We start from the raw sequence: 25,396 nt of genomic DNA, 5'->3' as shown, positions 1-25,396 counted from the left end.
AGAGGATGATTGTGAACCCACGAAACCCTAAGGCATTGGAAGTCCGAAGAATTAAGAACACACACGTTGTTGTTATACTCTTCGACGGTATGCGGGTGCCAAATACAGTCATGTGCGGCGGCGCCCTCGTTCCATGCTTTCTGTACAAACGGCAGGTAGACGTATGCTATGAGTGTGGCCACGTGGGTCACTGAGCCGACGTGTGCGCCAGTAGCGCAGAGGAGAAGAACAAGTGCCACGGATGTGGCGAAGCTAAGTCTTCAGAATCAGAAGAGGGGGTGCACCAATGCACACCCAAGTGTGAGGCGTGCGGAGGCCCCCATATCACTGGGGATAGGACGTGCCGACACCGATACCACATCCCATACATCGTACGACGTCGGCGCCGAAGGCGACGACAAATGGCGCGGCAAGCACAGATGGCCGGTGGCGATGACGCCAACCTCTCCTACCCACAGGGAAGCTCAGCAACACCTACTACTCCACCAGACAGTTCCTTCATGCAAGCGCGCTCGAACTCGAGGGGGCGCTCTCTCTCCAGACGACGGCCCGGCTCACGGAAACAGGGGAACACCAGCGCATCGAGGTCGAGATCCCGATCCCGGTCGCAGAACGCGAAACGGGCCACGTGGGCCGACACAGTCAAGGGTTCCGGCGGAGAGTCCTCGACGGGAAAGAAGACTGCAACGGCCAAAAAAACAAGAGGTGAGGCACAGTCAGAGCAAGTGAATGATCCCCGCATCCAATCACTTGAAGCGGAAAATCAACAGCTCAGGCGCGAACTTGCAGAGCTTAAGGAAGCCCTAAATAGCATTAGAGAACAGTTCTCGCATCGCGATGAAGGCAAACTTCAAGCTTTAGGCCCCTTAGCTGGCAAACCCAAACGTAAAGCTCCCTACCCAGAAACAGTGTCCGAGACAGACAATGAGGATGAGATGGTGGAGTCGAGCGAGGATACAGCGACCGCTGCTGCTCCACCTGCCAGAAGCAAGGGCATAGGGAGGCTAGCTTCAATAGAAAAGACCCTAGGCCGCATGATGGCAATGCTCTCTGGGATGGAGACGAGGCTAACTCAACTAGAGAGACCCAAGGTCCAAGCCATAAGCAGACTCACGACGTCGACGGTACCAAAGCAGGCAAACCCGAACCCCGACGGTAGGGCTAAAGGGCAACTGGATAATCTTCAGTAGTCAAAATGGCGAACGCGGATAGCAAGCATCTGAAAATTTGGCAGTGGAATTGCGCAAGTTTCCAGAGGCGCAAGGCCCCATTGGGACAGCTTATCAGGTCTATTGCGGAGAAGCCGCAAGTCATATTGTTACAGGAAACGCTTTGTGGTGACGTAATTTCTTTCTCGGGGTACCGCTCAGTTGCGTACCGAGGAGGTAAGGGCCGAGGAATCGCTGTCTTAATCAGAAAGAACATCTCATTTGTTGAGCATGTGGTCCCCGCGTACAAGGCAGGCCTCGAGGCTCAGCTAATAGAGATCATACCCAGCAGAACAAGCAGTTGTAAGATTTTCATTCTTAACGTCTACAGCTCACCATCGGATAGGAAAAGAGACTTTAAAACATTACTAGGCGCCGCGGCTCGGGCGGCAAGAAACACGCCTCTCGTTGTTGCGGGTGACTTTAACGCCCCAAATACGGAATGGGGGTACGGTTACAAAAGCGCCAAAGGGACGAACTTGGCCTTCAATGCCGCGGAGCTCTGCTTAATACTTGTCACAGACCCTAGGCTGCCCACCAGGTCTGGTAACTCGGTCAGCCGAGATACGACCCCCGATCTCACCTTCCTCCGAGGAATCGAGGGCACGTGGGACAACCTTCAGGAGGGGCTAGGCAGTGATCACTGCATACTTGAAATTCTGTTGCGTGTCAAACCCAGACCACCCGTGAGATATGAGTTTGTGGATTGGGACCTTTTTCGAAAAATCAGAGATGAAGCCACACCGCCCAACGAGACGTACGCAGATCTCCTAAAGAATCTGCACGAGGCCGTTAAAGGAGCCACCAAAGAAATCACCACGGACCTGGAGGTTCCCAAAATGGACTCGAGACTCGCTCACCTCCTGGAGGCAAAACATGCCCTCTCGACCAAGTGGAAGACCCAGAAACATAACCGCAGACTCAGAGCGAAAATCGCACTTCTTAACAAGGAGATTGAGTCCTACTCGGCCCAACTTGCCCGGCAGCAACGGGATGAGACGTGTACCGAAACGGAGGGGCGTATGCGCAGGGGTAGCAAATGGAGCTTATTGAAAAGCCTTCTCGATGATAAACAGTCTAAGAGCGCCCTTAACCTCGCAACAGATAGGCTCATAAAGAAGGAAATCGCAGTCGGTCTCGCCGAAAGGGATTTAGCTAACAACTTAGCAAATACCTATCTCCCCCTCGTCAAAGATGGGGAAAGATTGGTAGAGCGTGTAACCTACATGGGAGACCCCGCACCTGATTTAGACGAACCATTCACCGTGTCAGAGATCAGACATGTTCTTTTTCATCTAAATGGCAGGTCAGCTCCGGGACCCGATGGAGTCACAAACAAACTTCTCAGGAATCTAGATGATAGGGCAATTGAGATAGTCACGGCCAAAATCAATGAGGTATGGACAACTGGGCAGGTCCCGATAGAATGGCGTACTGCAAAAGTCGCACTCATACCTAAACCAGGCAAGCCCCCGCATATCGCCAACCTGCGGCCTATTTCCCTTACTTCATGCATCGGAAAGGTTGCGGAGCATGCGATACATAACGGGTTAACTGAACATATAGAAAATAAGGAGCTATTTAGACACAACCTCATTGGCTTTCGACGGGCGTTGTCCACACAGGACGCTATGCCTCTGCTTAAGCGGTCAATTTTCGATAACACGACTCGGGACGTGAGGGGAATCCTCGCACTGGACCTATCCAAGGCCTTCGACAGGGTATCGCATAGACACATCCTGACTGAGATTTCCTCTCTTAACCTGGGCCAGCGTTTTCATGACTACACCCAATCTTTTCTCGCGGATCGCAAGGCACACCTCCGAATAGGCACGGTCTCAGAAGGGCCTTACGAACTAGGCAACTGCGGCACCCCACAGGGTTCCGTGCTCTCCCCACTCTCATTCAACATCGCCATGCACAAGCTCTCCACTCGCCTCGCTGCAATCCCGAACGTGGGACACGCCATTTATGCGGACGATATCACGATCTGGGCACCGGGCGGATCGCTAGCCATGCTCGAACATTCGTTGCAAAGCGCACTGGAGGCTACGGAGGACTTTCTTTCAAACACGGGCCTTGAACTCTCCCCTGATAAATCAGAGCTACTGTTATACCGACCGTCTAGACAGGGGGTTCGAAACCTTGCGCCTCTGGAAACATTGCCGATAGAAATTCGAGCTAAGAATGGACAGCCCATACCGAGGAGGGACTCGGTAAAGATCCTAGGTCTCCTCATTGATGCCAGGGGCTGTAACTCGCAGGCCCTCAACAGGCTCACTGGACAGGCCAGTAATATACTAAGACTTGTATCCCGCGTTTCAAATCGAAGAGGTGGTCTCAAAGAGGACAATCTGCTCAGAGCTTACCAGGCATTCTTTCTCAGTAATGTCCTTTACATTGCGCCTTACCTTAATTGGGCTAAGGCGGAGAAGGCAAAACTTGACTCCCTCATCAGAACTGGTCTCAAGCGCGTGCTCAGCCTTCCGCATTTCACGAGCACTGAGAAGCTTCTGGAGCTAGGCCTCCACAATACCGCTGACGAGCTAATAGAAGCTCACACAGCGGCTCAGATAATGCGACTTTCATACACTAAGCCAGGGATTAAGCTTTTAGCAGAAGCGGGTATTCAGCCTAGACATGAACAGGCGACGAAAGTTAGCTTGTCCCGGGAGAACAGAAATCGCATCATGGTTGACCCCGTCCCGCGAAACATCCACCCAGTGCACCATAAGGGTCGAAGATTCGCGAGAGCCAAGGCCATCCTTCAAAAGATCAATCAACAGAAACTAGAGGCCCTCTTTGTCGATGCTGCCAGATATGACGGTGGAGATAAGTTTGCTATTTCGGTCGTTGACGCGGGAGGCAATATGCTTAATGCAGCCTCTGTTTATACTAAGACTGCCCACGTGGCGGAGGAAGCGGCGATCGCTCTGGCTTTTCACAGCGCAAAGGCTCCTGCTGTTGTATTCTCGGACTCGCGCACGGCAGTTAGATCCTTCTCGAGCGCCCTCGTGTCTGAACAGGCGAACAATATTGTGAACAAAGCACTGCAACGAACGCGGGAGAACAGCGAAGGGGGGTACCACATCACGTGGTTCCCAGCCCATCTCGATGGCTTAGTTAACCCGCTCGGATGTAATCCTAACGAGCAGGCTCATCGGTTAGCGCGCGATTTCACGTACCGCGCTGCCACGGATAGCCAGGCTCGTAACGAGGTCGACATCCATAAAGACTCACTATGTACTTTTCACGAAATTATTTCCCACTACCGCCTGGCCAGGAAAAAATTTCCACTACCCCACCCAAAACTGAACAAGCCTCAGGCTACCACATTCAGACTTCTGCAAACCCGTACGTATCCCACTCCTCGGTCCCTTAATAGGATAGACCCCGACCACTTACAGTCGTGCACCAAATGCGGCCATAACTCATGCTCTTTCGACCACATGCTCTGGCTGTGCCCAACCCTTACTGCCTCTCCACCCTTCTCGAAGGATCAATGGGAGGAAACCCTGAAGAGTAGTGATCTCCACACCCAACTCCAGGCCGTCCAGAGGGCCCACGACATCGCGACGGAACTTGGACTTCCAGTCCCAACGTGGGCGGAGCCACCAACTTGATCTGGGGGCCTCCGGCTCCCCAGATTCGAGTTCCTCAGGTCTCCAATAAAGTTCTTGTCATGTCATGTCATGTTGGTCAGCGCTCGTGTGTGGTGTGTTCTTCATCCCTTGTCTCAGTCACGCTGCGCCTTCCTATTCCTACGAACCAACTCACCCATGATCAAAGCCTCACTCTACACCAAGTGTCATTGTTAACCTACTAGCTCTAAAAAAACAGGACAGCCACCCTTTTCTTTCTTTTTTTTTGCCGCAGTTCTCAGTTTTCAGCGCTACTGAAATGTAAAATAATTAGAACTGATTGATTTTCAATGTATTACTTGCGGAACTGAAAGGTGAATGTTTTCTTTTTCTGAATGCATGTCATTTTTTGTCTTGTTTTGTACTTTTACCGTTCCTGCCTAGGCTCACATCTGCCTGCAGCATGTCACAAATGAATCACTAAATAAAGTAAGAAACAAAGTAATTGTTGAGGCAACACTTGACTTACCTTGGTCCACGGACAGCACTGAAGTGCTCTGTAAAAGATTGCCTTTGCCGACTCTCTGGCTCCAAGCCTTAGCTGAAAAAAAAAAAAGTGCATCAAGATAGGCATGCGCTATCTACTGGTCAGCTATGATATGCTGCTGAAAATTACTCGTCACTGAAAGTAACCCCCACTTCGCCTGCAATGTACTAAAGTCCCATGCACTTATGACCTCACAAAAAACAGGTATACAGACAGAGATGCAGCACTGCTTGACTGTGACAGCAAGCGTGATTTGCTACAAAGGGGCGGGAATGAGTTGGAAAGTTTTGCAAGCTGAGAGCGACTTGTCTGGCCTTTTTTGGCAATTGACGGTAGCGTTGGCTGTTCAAACTGTGTTTCATAACAAACATGTGAGCCTAGTCACACATAATTTGTCGCGCCCATCCTGTATACAGTGTTCTTTGTCGTCTGCTTCGCACCAGATCAATCAATGAATCAATCAATTTATTTCCTTTCAATAGGAGGAGTACAGGACTAAAAGCTCGAGAGCTTGACGAGGTCCCGACCCCGTTACAAGTTGGCAATGCAGCAGGATGGCGGACAATCATGAATGCAAAATACAGAATAGACTTTACAAGTTTAACATGGCGTCAAGTAATACAAAAATTATTATACAAATCACTGAAAATAGAGAGAATAGTTTATATGTATAGTCATGAAGTGGCATGAACATGAAAAGCAACAATAATAAGAATGGCCAAAATTCCGAGATATATATTATTCCGAAAAATGAATACGATGGGCGAAGCGTTTAATGTGACAATTTTGATTAGACGAAGGATCAAAATCTTCGTGCTTTAAGAAGTTTAGTAGGGAAGGCAGCATGTAGGACAATGATTGTTCATCATAAACAGTTCTAGGGGTGGGTACAGTCCACATTACTTTGTGCCTGGTCAGTCGAACACTCGGGTTTACGTTTAGCTTAGCAAGATTAATTATGATATTGGTACCATGCTTAATAAACTCCTTATAACACAACATCAGCCTGTAATTATACAAAGAGAATACTGGAAGAATTTCATATTTTGGAAAAAGAAGTTTTGTAGATGACAGATAGTGTACAGCAGCAATATGTCGTATGGCTCTTTTCTGTAGTAAATACAACTTGCGCAAATTTGTCACTCCGGTAGTACACCATACTATGCTACAATACTGTAACAAAGATGATACCAGCGCATTGTATATCGTAACTTTCACCTTAGTAGGAAGCATACATCGCATACGTGCAAGGACACCAATGGCAGATGACATCTTTGAGTGCAGGCTATCAATATGTACATTCCATGTTAAGTGCTTTGAAAAATATACTCCAAGGGTACTAACGGAATCTACCATATCTAACTGCTGGGAGCCCAGAAATAAATTCATCTTATTTGTCGAGATTTTTCCTTTAGGCATATATAAAATTACTTGCGTTTTTGAAGGGTTTATTTTTAATAAATTGATGTATGCATAAAGATGTATGCATAAGCACAGCCACTCGACGAAAAAAAAAAAAGGTGCGGCCTGCTGCGTCACGCTGAAACACATGGGCACAAGCGGGAATGCTGTGCTGACAGTTTCGTCTGCATTGGCGCTAGTAGACGTACAGCCACATGCCTTTAGAACAAAAAAGAGACAAAAAGATCCCCGACGATTGCGATACTGCCTAATGCGAATTCTGAGCGCAGCTTCATGTTGGGGCAGGGTGTCATGAGTAAGAGTGCAACAAGAAGAGGAAAAAGACGTCCGCTGGGAGAAACGAAGCGCGTGGCAAAAACAAGAAACAGAGGAGAAAAAGGAAGAATTGGGAAGAAGTGTGAAAGAGCACGTGCTGAGAGGTAGCACCAGCGGCGGAAGACGAAGAGCAGGTTTGGCGGATGTGTGCGGGAAGCCGTATTATCCTTTTTCTCTCTTTTTTTTTTCTTTCTTCACAAATACTACTGCCGCACGATTCATGGCCGATCTCCCGTGGTGGGTTGAGCCATTCCCCTAGGAACCAACCAACCAACCAACCAACCAATAGGGCTGTCGGTTCTCCAGCCATGCCCTGGAGACGTGCATGTGGATCACGGACTCTCGGGTTAGGCCTCGCAGCCATCACCTGTCTGCACCGCAAGTCCACGGCCAACCAGCCGCCACCAGCTACCGTCTTCGGCTCGGCAAGCTGCAGACCACATCAAGTGCCACATTGGTCTAGTGCCACACTGTTGAAGAAGCTCCATCATCGCAACGGAAGACAACAGCTAGGCCACATCGACTCTTCATGACCGACGTCTGACGCCACGTCGGGGGAACGGCCGCCCCATCACGGTGGACGGTCAGAACTGTTCCATTTTTATTTTTGTGAACATTCTCTAACTGCTATCTAGAAGAGATGGCATTGCTTGTTATTTGTATATGTATGCTTCTGTGTGTATATATAGGGGTGCTGTGCTTTAAGTGTTTTGTTGTTTGATTCTCGCTTATTAGATAAATGATTTGTGTTGTCTAGAGTTGTCCTGTCTCTCTAGACCACGGAAATTCGTGACACAACTGTGTTTTGAAGTTTTGGCTTTCTGCAAGGTATCAACTACGCCATATATCATAATATTTGTGAAGTAGGACAGCACCCACTATGCCATTATTTGTCTTTCTGTGGATAAGCAAAGTACCCGCTACACATCTGTAAAGTATTTGGTGCACTTTGTCGGTACTGCATGTGGCTGATGACGATGAACAATTATGGCTGAGCACTTTGCAGCAGGTGGGAAGCATTAAACCACACATTCATTGTGCAATTAGCAGTGTGATGACTGGTTGTTATTTTACTCTTCTGTCACGCTATATTACATAGGTTAACGCAATTCCTTGCCCAACATGACACCTGTATAGGCTCTTTTTGCAAATGGCTTTCAAGCACCAGGATGGCTCCATGGTAGAATACTGAACTGCCACACAGTTCAAATCCCATTCAATCCTCGGTATTTTCAAGAGAGACAGTAGCTTAGTGCTGGTGAAGATGAGGACATCACGGAAAAGACACTGCACACATGGGCGCTACTCACAATAAGTTTATTACTTGATCGGATTTAAGAGAAGTTGTAGAGGTCGTTGCCAGTGTGCCTTGAAGCGTGTGGCCACAACAAGGTGCTACAGTCTGCCGAGCATATTGTCACGTTATTACGAACGGTACAGAACCTCTGTCTGTCGGGGCACCAGGACGTCGAGCTGAACCGACACAGGAAAACACGACTTCTTCGTCTTCTGCACTTCCTTCTCCTCTCGTCAGTTTTACAGTGGCACATACACACAGTAGAATAGCGCAAATGCCATCCCATGCTCGTGGCAATATATAAGGGGAGTTGAGGAGAGGGAATAAAGTTTTTTAGTTTCCGCTTGCCAGTAGTCCGCCTCGTTCCTTGGCACCTGGACTGAACATGGTGTCAGAAGTGGGATTCCGCCATTAATGCGACATGCCTAACAACGCGGTATCCACCCCCGCCAAAGCCAAAGCAAACAAACGTTCACGCGGGCGCATATGGTCTGCGTCCACCGGCAAATGTTTTCTAACTCGGGAGAATGGCTAATGTGGATTTCAACTTTCCAGGACTATGCCTTTGTGGGTGGCCTGCACAATGCCAGCGATGAGGCCCAGGTGCGGACACTTCTTTACTGTATGGGACCGCAAGCCAGAACCATCCTTTCTTCCTCTGGGGGTCTGAACAAGGTAGGACCGTGGACACTGGGCCTGTGAGAGCACTTCACCACTGCAGCACGTGTCAGTGACCCATACACAGTCTCCAGGACTTAGAGGAGTTAGCTGGCTTGAAGCCCGATGGCTATTGTAGTTCTTCACTTGCTGTGCCCTGTAATCCGTATCCTTTTCCCTGAAACTCGTATGGCATGGTAATGACGGCACCAGTTGTTCCGGTAGTCACGGGAGACATGTTTGCAATGTCCTTCCAATCAGGGCTTGGGCCAGAGAAATGCCGTTCGGACCAGACCTGTCACAGTTTTACAGTAAAGCCAGGTAAGGATCAGGGCTTTTGGAGAGCAAGTCTTTCACCGTGCGCACCATGTGCTCCCCCTCTCCACTGCTTTGGGGGTACCTTGGGCTGCTGGTCCCATGACGGAAGCCATATGACTGTGCAAACTCTGCAAACTCGTAAGACACAAACTGCGGTCTGTTGTCAGTCCGGACGATGTCTGGTACGCCAAAACGGGCAATGCAACTCTTGATTGCCGAAATGACTGCTGGTCCCATGGTGGACCCCACAGAGACTACTTTGGGGAACCTGGAATAATAATCAATAATCAGGACGTAATCGCACCCTTAAAGTGGAAACAGATCGATGCCAAGGTGCTGCCATGGCCTGTTAGGTGTAACCGTTGGTAACATAGGCTCGGACCGCTGAACTTGAGTCTCGGCGCATACTGCACACTGCGACACCATATGCTCTACCTGCATATTACAGTTAGGCCACCAAACAGACTCCCTGGCCCGTTCTTGGCAGCGTCGCACTCCCTGATGCCCTTCGTGTAAGAGGGCGAGAATGTCCTGGCGCAAGGCTGAAGAAATGACGAGTCGTCGGTCCAGCAGAAGGATGCCACCGTATATGCTCAACCTGTCCCTCCCCTTCCAAAACGGAGTGACCTGCAGAGGCACCTTGTTTTTGTCTGGCCATCCTTTCATGCAGTAGGTCATGACCGCAGAGCAAACTCCATCTTGGGCTTGATGCATGCGCACATCCTCTAGGCGTCTTGCTACCAGAGGCGGTAGTTCCTTAAACACTTCGCTGGCGAAAAGCTCAAATGTCTCTTACTATGCGGGTAGCCGGCAATTCAGAGGGAGCTCGTGACAAAGTGTGTGCCGTAGCCAAGTGCTTCCCTGGCACATATTTCACCACATACTGGTAACGTATCAGTTTTATTCGCATTCGTTGTATACAAGGTGGCACGAGTTCTAGGTCTTTGTTACCCAAAAGGGTGACCAGAGAAAGATGGTCTGTCTCTATTTCGAAGGTGAGGCCGCAAAGGAACTGATCGTACCGTGAAATGGCCCAAGTCACGGCAAGACACTCTTTCTCTGACTATAGCGTGCTTCTGTCGGAGTGAGTGCCCTTGAAGCATATGCTACAGCCCGTCGAGTACCTTCAGGCTGGTCTTGTAGGAGTACCGCTCCCAGAGCATAGGAACTGGCATCCACGGATACTATTGTATGGTAGGAGGAATGGTATTCTGGCACGCACGTGTCGGAGCTCAGCAGCAACTTGAGTCATGAGAAGGTCGTTTCTTGACTGGGACCCCAACTCCAGGTGCTGTTCTTGTTCAAAAGGGAACGAATGGGCTCCGTAACGTCGGATAAGTGAGTTATGAAGCAGTGTTGTACACATTCCTCTAAAACAGGAAGGAAAGCTCGTTCCTCATTCCTTCCCAGTCTTAGAAAGAGTTCACATTACAAGTTCCTTTAATGCGAAAGGAACTCGTTCCAGTTACATTTCAGAAATTATAACATGTCGTAACATTAACATTACATTTGAATTTTTAAACAAAATACAGTGTCAGAAATCCCTGAGGTGAAATAAAGTGAGCAATTTAAAGCCAACATTGAGCTACATATATTTTACAAATTTGACGTCGCTGGCAGTACGTTATATATGTAGATAAAATGAATCTTAAGAAACGCTCCTAGACGATTTTTTTAGAGAACCCCCGCCATACTACAGACATGTCTAACTGCAACTTCTGTGCTCGTCTATTACAAACAATTTACAAGCATAGATCGGCAAATGCACTCATGAGTTGACCCACTCAGACTCAGATCGAGCCGTGAGTCTGAGTCTGAGTGAGTAATATTTCGGTGAGTGTTAGTCCGAGTGAGTCCGGTTGTGAAAAATTTCAGCGAGTCTGAGTCCAAGTGAGTACAGTTGAGAAAAATTTTGGCGAGTCTGAGTCCGAGTGATCCCTAAGTGCAAAATATATTTCTTTAGTTAGTCTGAGTGAGCTCTGCACTTTCTTGCCGACCTATGGCTCTATCTAAACAACTTCAGCATTAATATCAGCCTCATGTCGGCTCACGTTTATACTCCCGTCGACTCACACATAGTACTTCAAAGCACTAGTGTTCATATGCCAGCTGAATATTTATTGATCAGGCATGAGTTGCAGAGGGAGGGGGGGGGGGAGGCAGGTGACATCCCCCCCCCCCCCCCCACAGACTCTTTCACAGGTAGTTCTTGATAAAAATATCTCGTGGGAGTCATCTCTTTCAATAAAAATGTCCTTACTGGATTGCTACCCCCGATAACTCATATTCGAAGGTACGAGGTGAAAAGGTGCCAAGTAGAGCACCATTTATGCGAGGTATTGGCATTGACACCATGGTTGAAAAAGCTAATTATGCGCTAACGGACTCATGAGTCGACTCACTCAGACTCGGATAGAGCCGTGAGTCTGACTTTGAGTGAGTCCGAGTGATTAATATTTGGTGAGTTTGAATCCAAGTGTGTCCGGCTCAGCAAAATTTTAGTGAGTCCGAGTCTAAGTGAGTCCGGTTAAGGAAAATTTTGCTGAGTCCGAGTGAGCTCTAAGGGCAAAATATATTTCACGAGTGAGCCTCAGTGAGCTCCACACTTTTTGCCGACTTATGATTACAAGTGCAACACATGGGGCACTTTCCACGTCAGCCTTCAAATGCGCCACCAGAATACTGCGCTTCAGATATTCAAATAGAAATTCCCACACATGCTTCAATATAAATAAGTTTCTTGTCTGGAAACCACATCGAAAAGAACAATACATAGGCGTTTAATGAGTGCTGATTCAATATCGCAATGTGTCAGTAGAAAATAATGTCCTAGGATACATGTTCGCAACTTAGTAAAGTCCCTTGTTCGCACTGAGCAAGAGTTGCATCTTGATGTTGATATCCGACTGAGGAACCTGTTTTCTCATCAGCACTTTGTTGGCAATTTTGAAGAGCCATTCCATCAAAAGCTTTAGGGTACTGCCGTGTTGTAGACAAATAGGGACAAGTCAACCATGGTCGTAGGGGCGAGAGCAGGCTCAGCGGGCGCAATGAGAATGTTGCAATTGGATGTACGCGTATCGTTTATTGCATGACAGTCATTATCGGTGTGGCGGCTGTTGAAATGAAGTATAATAAAAGTTATGGACCGATAGCCACGGAGATAACTCACATATTGAGGAGATGCTTGCCCAAACAAAACCATTGAAGGCATCGGACAGGCGCCACAGCGGCACCCGCGTACACTGCGTTTCGGTCCTCTTCCCCACTATTCACGCAACCGAGTGTCAAAAGACAGATTTGTCGATAGCTGCCGGTAGCATACACGAGATACGAAAGGGACAATCGAGCCAGCCGCTAAAGACCACGCGACAAGAGAAACATTCCCTGGAGCTAAGCCGAAGCTTCACAGTCGGCAGTGCCCGAACATAAAACCACTAAAATGTCGGAAGGGTATGCTGCACGTAGCAAGGCGCTCACTGCCAAGGGATAGTAAACGGTCATTCATGTAGGCTCCCTAAGGGGTAGAACCAAAGTGTAACTTCGCCACCGTTACGTTGGGGCAGAAGACTATTCATGCGCAGTGGGAGGCCACCGCGCGGGATGTTGGTGGTTAGCATGCCGGTGCTTCACTCATTTTCTGCGGCCTCTGGCGTTTTGACTGGCTCCTCTGTCCCATGCGCATCAAACACCAGATTCACGACGATTATTTGCGCCGTATGAAAACTCCGTGTGACCACGCTTAGGCGCCTCAACTACAGTAAGTCGGCTCCCCACTTTTCCGTAAGCCGACAAGGCCACGTGGATGCGCAGCAGAACTGCCCGAATACACAGCCACACACACACACACAAAAGCTACTTTCGATTAATGGGTATAATGCTGCGCATAAACAGATGATGTAACACACAGGGCGCACAGGTCCGTGTCCTTTATGCGCAACGTTATACCCACTAATGGCAAACCAACAAGCCCAAATTGCAACCTTGGTGAACTACTTTCGAGTTGGCCGAACAAAAAAGTCACCAAGGTAACAAGATTGCGTGCCCTTTCCTGGCACCAGCCTTACAATGGGGTTCGATGATTCTCGAATGTCAAGTAAAAGTTCTCCAAGGTGTGTCTACGCTCCAGAACGGCCCGTGATTGCTGTCAGACTGGCTCCGACAAAAAGAAAAAAAAAATCGGCTGTTCCTCCCGCGCGTGGTCGGTCTTGACATCACACACTTCTCTGCGCTCCCAGCAGGCGCCTTAAACTGAAAAACCAGGATGCAGCATAGTCAAGTGACAGGCGAGCGGTAGATTCTTGCGCCTCACGCGGTCGCCATTCCACCCTGTTCTGCATGATGCCCTGCGTGCAGGCGCCTGTTCAATGTTGAGGAACGTTTACAGAAGGAACGCCGTTCCCTATGCCTCTCCTACGTAAACGGAACGAGTTACCGTTACAGTTCCACCGATCCTCAATGGAACGGTGGCGTTCCTCCATTCTTCCAAAAAGGAACTAGTTCCTGGAACGTCGTTCCTTGGAACGCCGTTCCGTACAACACTGTTATGAAGCGTGCGACGTGGTTAGTCATTCCAAGTAACCGTCGTACTCCACTGACGTCGGTCGGCGGCGGCAGGTCCCTGACAGCCTTAACCTTGTCTGGGTCTGGTGAAAACCCGTCCGCTCCAACCACTACACCAAGGAACTTCACTGAGTTGACCGAAAGGCGCACTTCTTTTCATTGAGGATGACACCCTCCTTTTCCAGGCGGGCCAGGACGACATTCAGGCGCTCGTCGTGCTCCTGACAATCTTTTCCAAAGATTGGAATGTCGTCAATCGTGCTCACGACTCCAGGTAAACGCTCAAGGATCCTTGACATTAACTGCTGGAAGTACTCCGGGGCAGTGGCAATACCAAAAAGGAGTCTCTTATGACAATATCGACCGAACGGCGTGATAAAAGTCGTGAGTTTCTGGCTGTCGGCACTCAGCTTCACCTGATGGAAGCTAGACCGTGCATCCAACTTGGAGAATACCCGTGCTCCACCCAAATGGCCAAGAATCTGTTCTACCGTTGGCAATATAAAGTGCTCCCTTTCAATTACTTCATTCAGCTTCGTCAGATCAACGCAGATCCTGTAGTCGCCAGATGACTTGGGCACGACTACAAATCTGAAGCACCACTCTGTTGGCATCTCTACCTTCCTTATGACGTCCTGCGACTCTAATTCATCCAGCTCTCTCTTGACAACGTTGTTTAACGGAAATGGAATCCGCCTTGCGGCACTCAAAGAAAATGGACGAGCGCGGGGTTTGAGGCGTATGCGGTATTCGGCTTTCCGAAATTTTCCCAGCCCTTGGAAAATTTTCGCTTGAGGGGAATGAACGCACTTGGCAGAATCTACGAACTGAACGACCCCAAGGGCTTCAATTGCAGGCAGCCCAAGTAGGTGTGTACACTGACGGTCAACCACATACAAGGTCTGCACTGTGGCCCTGTCAAGCCACTGTAAAGGTGCTTTGAAGGTACTGAGAACGTGAAGACCCTGTTCACCAGGGCCTAAGACCTCCCCTTCAACGGCATCTAGCACCCGCGGTCGGCCTGGGAAAGACAGCGAGACTACAGATACTTCTGCGCCAAAGTCTATCTTAAACTCGGCTGGGTGCCCGTTCAGAAGTATTTCCGTGTACCTTGCCCGGCGTGAATTCACGTTGTGAAGTTCGATGGAACCAAGCAAATCGTTTCTGTTCTTCTTCATACAAACTTTGGCAAAATGCCCTAGCTTTCTGCAGTAGTGGCAGACCGATTTTCTAGACGGACAGTCTTTTCGAGGGTGCCCCTGGCACCCGCAAAAGCCACACGATAGCGCAGCTGGGTGTTCAGACTGATAGCGGGAATGGGACGAAGGGGTGGGTGTATCGTTTTGTCGAGCCGAATCGATGTTTAGCATTTTGGCAAGGGCGTTATTTACAGTCGATCTTTCGCATGATAACCGCGCTTTCTCTGCGTCCTCGTGTATGCGAGCTTGGCACAGCGCTTCTTCGGCGGTAAGTTTTGTGCTCTGGCACAATTGATCAGACAGCTTCTCGTCCCTTATGCCTACGATGAATCTGTCGCGAACAAGTCGGTCCTCGACAAGCGGGCTGTTGTAGCTGCAGTGCATTACCAGGTTGCGTAACACCGTAAAAAAGTCATCCACAGATTCGCCTGGCTGCTGAGTGCGGCGGTGAAAACGACGACTTTCGTATAACTCATGTACTGGATGCACGAAGTGCAAATCCAATTTTTCTTTGACAGACTTGAAAGAAAGCGCCTCCGGTGCCGAGACCACTGAGGAAGCGTCCGCGGTCTTATCTTGTTCAGACCCATAGAGGCGTCCTGCAGCGTAATCGTCGGCATCTGGTGCTTCATTCGACAGAAACGAGTCCAGCTCAACTAGCAGCATCTCCACCGGCCCCTCCCGGAAACTTGCAACCTGCGGCGCTGCAAGAACTCGTACAGCCGGAAGTAACGCCACAGAAAGCTGTGACACGGACTCACAGTGGTCGTATAGTGAGGCCACCCCGACGTTTGGACTTGTGAGGAGCTGCTCCATACAATGTGAAAAGGAGGGATGTAGAGGTCGCTGTCAGTGTGCCTTGAAGCGTGTGGCCACAAGGAGGCGCTACAGTCCACCGAGCCTATATAAGGGGAGTTGGGAAGAGGGAATAAAGTTTTTTTTTTTCTGCTTGCGAGCAGTTCGCCTCGTTCCTCGGCTCCTGGGCTGAACAGAAGTGCCTTCAGACACACGTCACGAGATCATGTGACCTTTGTGACATCAAAGAACCAGAAAAAACCGGGCGAATCAACAGAAAAAACACATGAGCGGGATCAGTCATAAAACAAATTGTACGGTATGCGCAAGAAACTGATTTCTTTGTCAGATAGCATTAGGAAAGTTCTGCTGATGCAAGAACAACCGTGATAGTCAATTTGTTCACTTTCCATTATCAACCAGGTGACTTCGCAGTTGCTCCTTCTAACTATGACGGTTTTGTCAAAGAAAGGAACACGCGCATTCTTGCTTACAGAAAAGCGGGAAGTGACACCGATGCATGCAGCACCCCGGTGCCCGGGAAAAGATTTAAAAGTGGGAAAAGAAACAGATTAGTTGCTTTAACACAGCGGATAAGTTGCACTTATGAACCAACACAATCGTATATAAGTGTTGAGTATATTTAAAAGTGAATCGCATGTAAGTGATGATGTTTGACCAGTGGCATGGAATTGGTGCAAAAGTGCAACATGTATTTCATATTACAGCTAGCAACTGACATTTTTCTTAAGCGTAGTGTTCTTCCCATTTTTAAACCCCTGCGCAGGCAACAGGGTGTTGCACGCATCGGTGTCACTTCCCGCTGTTGCGTAAGCACACTATGCCGGCCTTCAATGGACAGCTGTATGTGGTTAAATTCACTCTAGAGGGGTTCGCATTTCTCATTTATTCAGGCCAATACTTGCTAGTAAAGTATTCAAATAAGCATGGGCAAAGATGATTATGTTGTCTAGCTGTTTCGTGGCGAACCTCATGCCCATGTAGGTTGTACTTACCGCTGGACACGTTCCTGCAAAGACAAAACACGAGCAAGAACAGACACCGGCAGAACTCAACGTCAAAAACATTTTTCTTGCTTAAAACAAAAAGTAATCTGATAAAACATTCTCAGTCAGTAGACAACTAACGTTGCTAGTAAATGCGCTATTCAGCATAATTTTACTGGGACCACCTCAATCTTAAATTTACGATTAAACATGCGTGAAAATGAACTTTTTTGCAACTTTGTCGCCAGCTGTACACACCATTTCACACCATATACGTCTCAAACTATTTTTTGGTTAAAGTAAAACTTCCTGGCGATCAGTTAATACAAAACATTACATTTCATTGAATGTCGCCTTTCTATGAAAAAATCCCCAATATAGGCCATATTGTCCATATTTAAGGCCGCATAAAAAACCCTCGAAAGCATAAACGTTCGTGATTTTTAAGTGAAAAGCCTACGATCCTTCTGTAGGGAAAATTTTGTCCTAGCCTAATCTAGAAAGAAATTTCTTGAAAACGTGTTTTACGAGCCATAGTTTCAAGCTTTCCGAAAAACCTCACATGCAGTTTGCGGCACTGAAAAATTTTTTTCACGAAAAATATTTTGGTGAGACATTTCTTGCTTCAGATAGATAATCCTCGATTTTTTTCATTCATACTGCAGATAGTCAAGCGCCAAGGCTGGGACAGTTGGCGTGGAATGACCCTAGGCTCAGTCATGCTGGAGTTCCCACTTGGTGAAACGGACAGACCTTCGACGAATTTGGCATCATTGACCGCCATGACTTCTTTAAGCGATATGTCTCTTAGCAGTAGGTAAGCGTCTGCACATTCGGCCCGTGACTGCGTTGAAAGTGGAGGATCGTGCTTCGACACTACCAGAAGGACCTCTCTCCTAAAATTTGCAGACAGGTCAGGCTTCTGGTGTGGCTGCGTGTGAAGTGAGGGCTGCTTCTCCAACTGTCGCTGGCGGAGAGAGGTCGCATTGACGTGCTTATACAATGGTAAGCTTCGAAATCGCTTTTCCATTGGCTGTGACTAGGATGTGGTCTCAGCGTCTTTCAGAGACATTAGGGTGTCAGATAATGACATCGAGTACGACACCTGAAGTGGTGAGTATTGTCTCAGTTGTGTATTTGTACCAGGACAGGTTGTGAAACTGGCTGCCGGTGAACTGCAATGCAAATTGCAGCCTCAACATGGTTCCCCTCCCGAGCTCCATCCTTGGTAGCGGTCACGTTGGACTGTGTGGTGGCAGAGAGATGGTAGTAAGTGTGACCAAAAGCAGCTATGAGCTTAGTGCTCCACTCTGCCCAGGACCACTTCATGCCTTCATACCTGTCTCACACCTTCATACCACACCACAGGACATGACACACCACAGGACCATTTCGAAGGCAGTCTATGGCCACCCACCATTTCTGCTGGTCGGTCCAGGCCTTGTGAGCTCCGAGAGCAATGACGGTCGCCACCAAATTGTAGTCATCCTTCTGGAAGCCGTGGAGCTCTGGTAGTTTTCAGACAGCCGGCGATGGTGGAACAGCAGGCGAAAATCCAGAGTGCGCTAAAGTCAAGCAGCCCAGATGGTATGAGAGTTGCATGAGGGTGCACCAGAATACTCTACGGTTCTCGGGTGAGTTGGCTTCAAGGTCTTGTGAGGCGGCCGCAGCCAAAACGGCATTGATTGCACACAACGCTGGCAAGGCTCGAAGGCGCAACCGATCCGCAGTCCTTTCAAAGATCCACACGCGGAGGAAGTGGCAATATCCGAGACATAGGAGGCGGTCACATTGCTTACGGCAGCGAGATTCTTGTCTGAGGGAGCTTGGAGAGCACCCCTAAGAGGCAAAGTTGCCAATAGAGTCCTGAGCGACAGGATGTCGCAACGGGAAGTGTGAATGGCATTCCTGGGCAACAGAAGGCCATGCAATGTCTTGGCAGTGCCGAGGTAAGCCTGCCTTGGGGCCTCCAAGGAGGCCTCGACGCCATCCCCGAATGGTGGGCATAAGTGCTTCTGGCAGTAGTAGAGTCCTAGTGTCTATGATCAAGGAAGTGTGGATGGCATTCCTTGGATAGAGGGACCCGCACTGCTGACGACCCACGAGGACAGGTGGCTTCAGCGTTAAGGTTCCGCTTTGGTAGACTGTGCCAGTCTACCAAAATGAACAACGCTCGTTTGTCAGGCAAGCTGTTCTAATGTACCTCTTTTTTCTTTTCCACACGCTCGCCCATTGAGCACTTGAGTTCCGGTAATGCTCTTTGTCATTACACGGGTTTCACCACTTGGCGCTGCTTGGCGCAAAGTGGTGCACCTATCACATCACTGAACTCTGCCTGCCCATGTTCTGGCACACATAACCCCAGGTTTGGTTCGGCCAGGTCGAAACCATCTTCGATCTGCACCACATCACCTCGGAGACTCCTCGGCTTCACCACATACTCTGCAACCTGTTTCCTCAGGTGGTAAATATCACTGCTGCACCTTTTGGATGATGTCCCATACCAGCGACTTAAGTAGAGTATCCTTGACCGCGACACGGTGTCTGAGAGTGTGATGTCCCGTACCAGCAACTTATGTAGAGTATCCTAGACTGCAACATGGTGTCTGATGTCCCATACCAGCGACCTAAGTAGAGTATCCTAGACTGCAACATAGTGTCTGAGAGTATGATGTCCCATACCTGCAGCAACTTAAGGGGGGACGCGGGGATGAAATCGCGAACATAGCCAAAAAATTCAATTTTTGGAAAACACTCGTTTTGGCATCTCTTGTCTCTTATTTATGCAGTATCTAAACGATTACGCTGAAGACGCACTCTAAGTGCCCGAAAAAAATAATTTTGTAAGTAAGGTCGGTGGAAAAGAAGCCCAAAATGGCGCTAAAACGGTGCAATTCACGGCGTCGTATCTCGTCTTTCTTGCCACTGAGCGCCGCCATCTTGGCGTTGTTTCAAAGCTCAAAGTTCCGCCTTTCCGTTCCCCCTTTTTCGCTTACTATCACCGCATAGAAAAAGCGCAAACAACAAAAAAATAAGGGGCGTCCTCACGAACCTTGCAATGTACACGGCACTTCTATTGGCGGAGCGCGCGACACCGTTGGGATACACTTTTCTACTGGTTGTTGCCAAGGCGACGGCCGCTGTGTTTACGAGAGGAGTGCTTGCTGCTTGATCACTCCAATCGCCGCCGTTCGAAAGGTGACGCATGCATGGGAGGCAAAGTGCAAGCCTCTTTAGTTTCCTCCGGAGGAAAACGGGGGACGGTATCGCATGGATGGGGCGAGCCAGTGATTAGATTGGGGCGTACCGACTGGGTTGTCGGCACGTCCTGTCATCCCCTGCCGGGACGGTAATAAAGCGACAGGGATGTAAACCATAGCGCTTTATCATCAAAACGCTTACTACCTATCAGATGACGCGCGAGTGCTGCTTTACCGGCTTTACTTCGGAGACGATTTGCCAAAACGTGCTCTCGCGCCGCTGTGACCCGAGCTTTGTGCGCGCGCGTTCCTGGTCCCGTTTCGATAAAACGGGCGTCTAATGTCCCCACTAGCGGAAGAGCGTTCTTGTTTCGCTTAGAATAGTTAATAATGTGAGAAAATGCGTCTGCAGTATAGTTCGGTGCGAAGTCGCCGTCAGCTTCGGACTGCCGAGAAACCGTCGGCTCTGCAGCGTGGGTGCGCTTCATCGTACAAGGAAACGAATCTTTAGGCGTAAGTAGTTGAGAGGGGTGATTGCAAAGCTTCACCAAACTAATACACCACTATTTAGGCCGCCTGGCGACACGTTCCGTGGCCGCAAAAGTAGCGATACTGTCCAACATGTCCAAATGTTTACATGCAGCCTTGTGCACTAGTGTAGGGGGCAGCACGAAAGCGTCCACGGTAAATGATAGAGCATAATAAACTTCCTAAATCAGGCCAAATCAAGAAGTAGAGGCCCAAAAGATTGCCTTCTGGCAAGGACACCAATTATGACTGTCCTGGCTCACTTTAGCATAGGCTCACTTTAGCATCCTAGACTGCAACATGGTGTCTGAGAGTATGGTGTCCCATACCAGACACCTTGTTGTCTAGTATGGGACACCATAGCAGCAACTTAAGTAGAGTATCCTAGACTGCAACATGGTGTCTGAGAGTGTGATGTCCCGTACCAGCAACTTAAGTAGAGTATCCTAGACTACAACATGGTGTCTGAGAGTGTGTGCCTCCAGCCACACACTCTCACCGTAACACCTCCAGGTGTTACGGTATCAATGACACTCCCAGCTGCTCAAAAACATGCAGCAGCACCTGGGCAAAAACATCTACTCAAACAGTGCACTGTTGAAAGAGCTCATCCTGCAGCGCTCGGTGCAGCCCACCTGCCTTGTCTTAGCTGCTGTAGGAGGCTTGACCTTCGATCCCCTTGCCCAGCTCACTCATGGAGTCCATGATGCCACCCTCTCTTAGCAACAGAATCCTCAGTAATGTCCCGCTTATTCTCGAATCAACCAGCTCGCCATTGATACCCTGCGGACATCTTGTCATGACCAGTGTGGCTCCACCCCATGTCCAAGCTGCCGTTCTTCCCTGAGCGGGCTTTGCTTGAACAGTTTTCCAAGCTCATCGCTGGTATAATCGCACTTGCCAGTACCATGTATGCCAGTCCACATGCAACAGTTAGAGAAACATGCCATGAGATCGCTGACAGTGGCACATGACCTCATTGTACAGCCATCATGAATCACATTTACAGCGTGTGCTTCCGCAGACATAGGTGCCAAGGTCAGTGTATTGCCATCCTCTTAGGTTGACTACATTTCAATGTCACCCAGACCTATGCTCTGTGCGGCGAATTCTACCTCCATCGCCACGTATCATCTGCACTCTTTCACTTTTGACCTTGGCCTGCAGTGCATGTAGTGATGGGTCGCCATCGTAGCCAACGTCAATAAGCCCATCTTCAGCTCCTACTTCCTGACCAATTTCAACCTTGACGTCAGCATGAGCCACCATTCCTTGATTGACAGCAGGGTGCGCCACACCATTCCTGGCATTCCGTTGGCTGTCTCTCCAACTAGAACCCGCACGCTGATCCCACAATCCCTGAATACTTTCCCGAGGTCATGAGGCCCTGCAATTGAAATCAGCAGACCAAGCAGTGTAACCCACCACATTGTCACGCATGGTCCACCCATGACAGCTCGTCCATACTGCCTCGTCGGAGAGCATTTGGCAGCGGCGAAATGCGAATGAGATCCCATGCTCCAACTGGGTATTATTCACCCTTCATCCAGCACTTGGGCCCCCAACTCCATCTGGTGTCCAAGAAAGTAATGGGTGACTGACATCTGTGTGGGGACTTCAGGGTGCCCAAAGCTCACACGACAACAGCTATCCCCTTCCACATGTCCAAGACTTCAAGGGCCATATGGAAGGATACAAAATCTTTAGCAAAGTGGACCTTGTCAAGGTGTACCACCAAATCACCATGGACACTGCTGACATCCCAAAGACAACCATTACTACTCCCTACGACCTGTTTGAGCACATGTGTGCATGCCTATTTGTCTGCTCTCAAGAAGACAAGTCCGTTTGTCGAAACATTGGCTCCAGCGACGCCCCGTGTTCACCAATTTTTTATCTCTTTGGGCTATGACACAGAGCTCAAACTTTTCAAAGAATCATTGCCAAGGTAACTTGCAGTTTCCCTGCTGTACCTGCCTACATCGACAACATCCTTGATGCGAGTTCCACTCTACGAGATCATCAGTGTCACCACAGGGAAATTTTTCACAATGCCCTTGATAATTTGGCCTGCCTGTCAACTCTCAAAAATGCATCTTCGGGTCTTCTGAGCTTGAGTTCTTGAGCCATCACATCTTGGCACTGGCAATATATCCATTGCCTTCTCACTTCTACCGTAAAATCCCCAGCAAGCGCCCCCTTCCCCTTTATGGGAGATTTGAAATATGCGCCAATGACTGAGCAAGCGCCTCCCCCTCCCCTCCCGGCATTTTTTTCAACCTGTTCTTCGCTATAGAATCCTGCAGGAGTGGTTCCTAGGAACCCAAGTTCTGAGAGTCTTTAAATATGTGCACGATTTCTTAGTATTTTTACAGTGTGGTGCCGCAGGGTTGCATTATAAGTTGTCGCAAAATGTCAGAACATGTAAAGAACGTCTGTAGAAATTGCGTGCTGGACGGACTGAAAGACGAAGAAGAGGAGAAGTGGGTCTGAGGCTGGAGTTCTTGAACTGTTCTTACGTACGCCATGTTGGGATGGTATCGCGCAGTGCGCTAATAAAGGCTGCAAAGGAGATTTCCCACAACATTTTGGTGCCGAAGACTCGGGAAGCCGCGGCCTTCATCCCACGAGCTGTCGCTTCCGATTTGGGACTTCTTCTTGCAACCAGACCGTCATGGAGCGTGCCAAGAACAAGCGGGCGTCGCTTCGATCCCAGAGTACGAGGATTGTGAATGAGGTAAATCAGTTCGTACAGTCAGACCAGTTCGAGCTCTCGACGCTTCACATCCTCCACAGCAGGTTAAAGGCGGTCCAGACGGAGTTAGCTGCGCTGAACGCCGAGTTGGAAACCTTCCTGACAGACGAGCAGGTGGCAGAAGACTACGATTCCGTTATGGAATATGAAGACGCTGCTACCAGCGCTTTGGCCCTGCTCGAACACCACATGAACAGGCTCAAGGTCTCCTCACCGGCTTCGACGGCGCATCCGCCTGCGACCACTACTGAGGAGGACGCACCAGCGACATCGGAGAGGGAACCGACGCGACCTCAACGTGAGTTTGGTGCACGATTGCCCAAGTTAGGACTTTTGCGCTTTGACGGCAGTTTAACTCGATGGCAGCCGTTTTGGGACATGTTCCGGCATTCCGTGCACGATAACCCGAGCTTGTCCAACACGGATCGGTTCCACTATCTTGTGTCGTTACTCGACGGAGCCGCTGCTCAAGCCGTCGCCGGAATTCAGGTCACAGTTTCATCTTACCGCGACGCACTTGAAATATTAAAACAAAGATTTGGGAACGCAAAGCTAATCGAGCACAAGCACCTGGAGAGGCTCCGCACACTAAAACCCGTCAGGTCGTCGAGCGACGTATCAGCCTTGCGGAAGCTGTACGACGAAGTACGAGTGAACCAGAGAGGACTCGCGAACCTTGGAGTTAGCGCTATATCATACGCAGCCATGCTGAGCGAGGTACTGCTGAAAGTTATCCCTGCTGACATAGTAGTTGACTACTATAAACAGGAGAGCAGGGAGTCACGTTCCGTTCCAACTGACGCCTGCAGTACACAATCTTCGCACGAGGAGACGGGGCGTTTGCTGCACTTTCTTCGGATCGAAGTGGAGTGCCGTGCACAGATCTCGACTCCAGGGTCAATGAATACTCGTAGCGATGTTGCTCAGAGCTCCCAAAAGCCTTTGTCGCCTCCGTCTGCCAGGGTGCTTCATAACAGGACAAACGTTTCTTCCGAGCCCTGCGTCTTCTGTTCGGCAACTGATCACACTACTGAGGAATGCACTAGCCACCTCAGCGTAGCAGAGAAGCGCAATTTGCTCACAGCGGATGGTCGTTGCTACAAGTGTACGGCAAAAGGACACCTGGCACGAGACTGCCGCCGCAGAGTACAATGCAAAGTATGCAAACGTCGTCATGCATCTACAATGTGTACCGCGGGGGCAACTGGAAATACTTCTGACGCTGCTATGCATGTTGCTATGAACGGCGCAACTGCTGGACTTAACGCCGAAGTTCTCCTCCAGACGTTTCGAGCGTGGATAACGACAGCGACACGATGCTGTTACATATGCCGCGTTTTCGACAACGGCAGTCAGAGAACGTTTGTACGAGAAGACGTTAGTAAGAAGCTGAGGCTAACGCCGATACGCGAGATCGATTTGGTTATCAGCACATTTGGACGAGGGCGATCCGAACTCACCCGACGCGCAAAGGTCGTCAGCTTTTTGCTTCGGAACCAACACGACAACACATCAGTGCAAATGGAGGCTGTTGTCGTTCCTTTCATCTGTGACGACATGATCGAAGCCCCAAAAACAAACAAATTTCTGCAAGTCATCGTAGCAGAAGGCAAACCATTAGCAGATGCAGTTGTTTTCCCGAGCGTCACTTGCGAAACCGGGGTAAGTCTTCTCATTGGATTCGACCAGCTGTGGAAGCTAATGCCCAAAAACAGCGAAGTACGGTGGGACTCGGACACCAGAGCATTAATTGCCATTAACACGAGGATGGGGTGGACTCTCCAAGGACCGTCGTCCGTCGAGGGACAAACCAGCCAATATACCTGCAGCAATATCTGCGTGCTGCGAACTGACGTGCATGAGGAGGAGGACATCTCTTACCCATTACAACGGTTTTGGGAGCTGGATGCCATTGGTATTGTTGAAGAGCCATTTCTGAAGCAAGACGACGTCGTGATAAGAAGGTTCACTGACACAATCGGTTTCCGAAATGGGCGTTATGAA

General features: G+C 49.2%; 1 protein-coding gene across 3 annotated transcripts in view; it reads right to left on the bottom strand.

The window, feature by feature from the left end:
• Nucleotides 1–25,396, bottom strand: part of LOC119374555 (nuclear exosome regulator NRDE2) — a 308,639-nt gene that overhangs the window by 48,059 nt on the left and 235,184 nt on the right. For all 3 annotated transcript variants that reach the window (XM_037644704.2, XM_037644702.2, XM_037644707.2), the window contains one exon: nt 5,319–5,390. In XM_037644704.2, coding sequence (XP_037500632.1) covers nt 5,319–5,390 — 72 coding nt within the window. The remainder of the gene's footprint in view (nt 1–5,318; nt 5,391–25,396) is intronic.

This window comes from Rhipicephalus sanguineus, chromosome 11 (assembly GCF_013339695.2).
Source record: "Rhipicephalus sanguineus isolate Rsan-2018 chromosome 11, BIME_Rsan_1.4, whole genome shotgun sequence".
Classification (NCBI taxonomy): Eukaryota; Metazoa; Arthropoda; class Arachnida; order Ixodida; family Ixodidae; genus Rhipicephalus; species Rhipicephalus sanguineus.
Note: the sequence above shows the minus strand (reverse complement) of the source record. Positions and strands in the feature narration are given on the sequence as shown.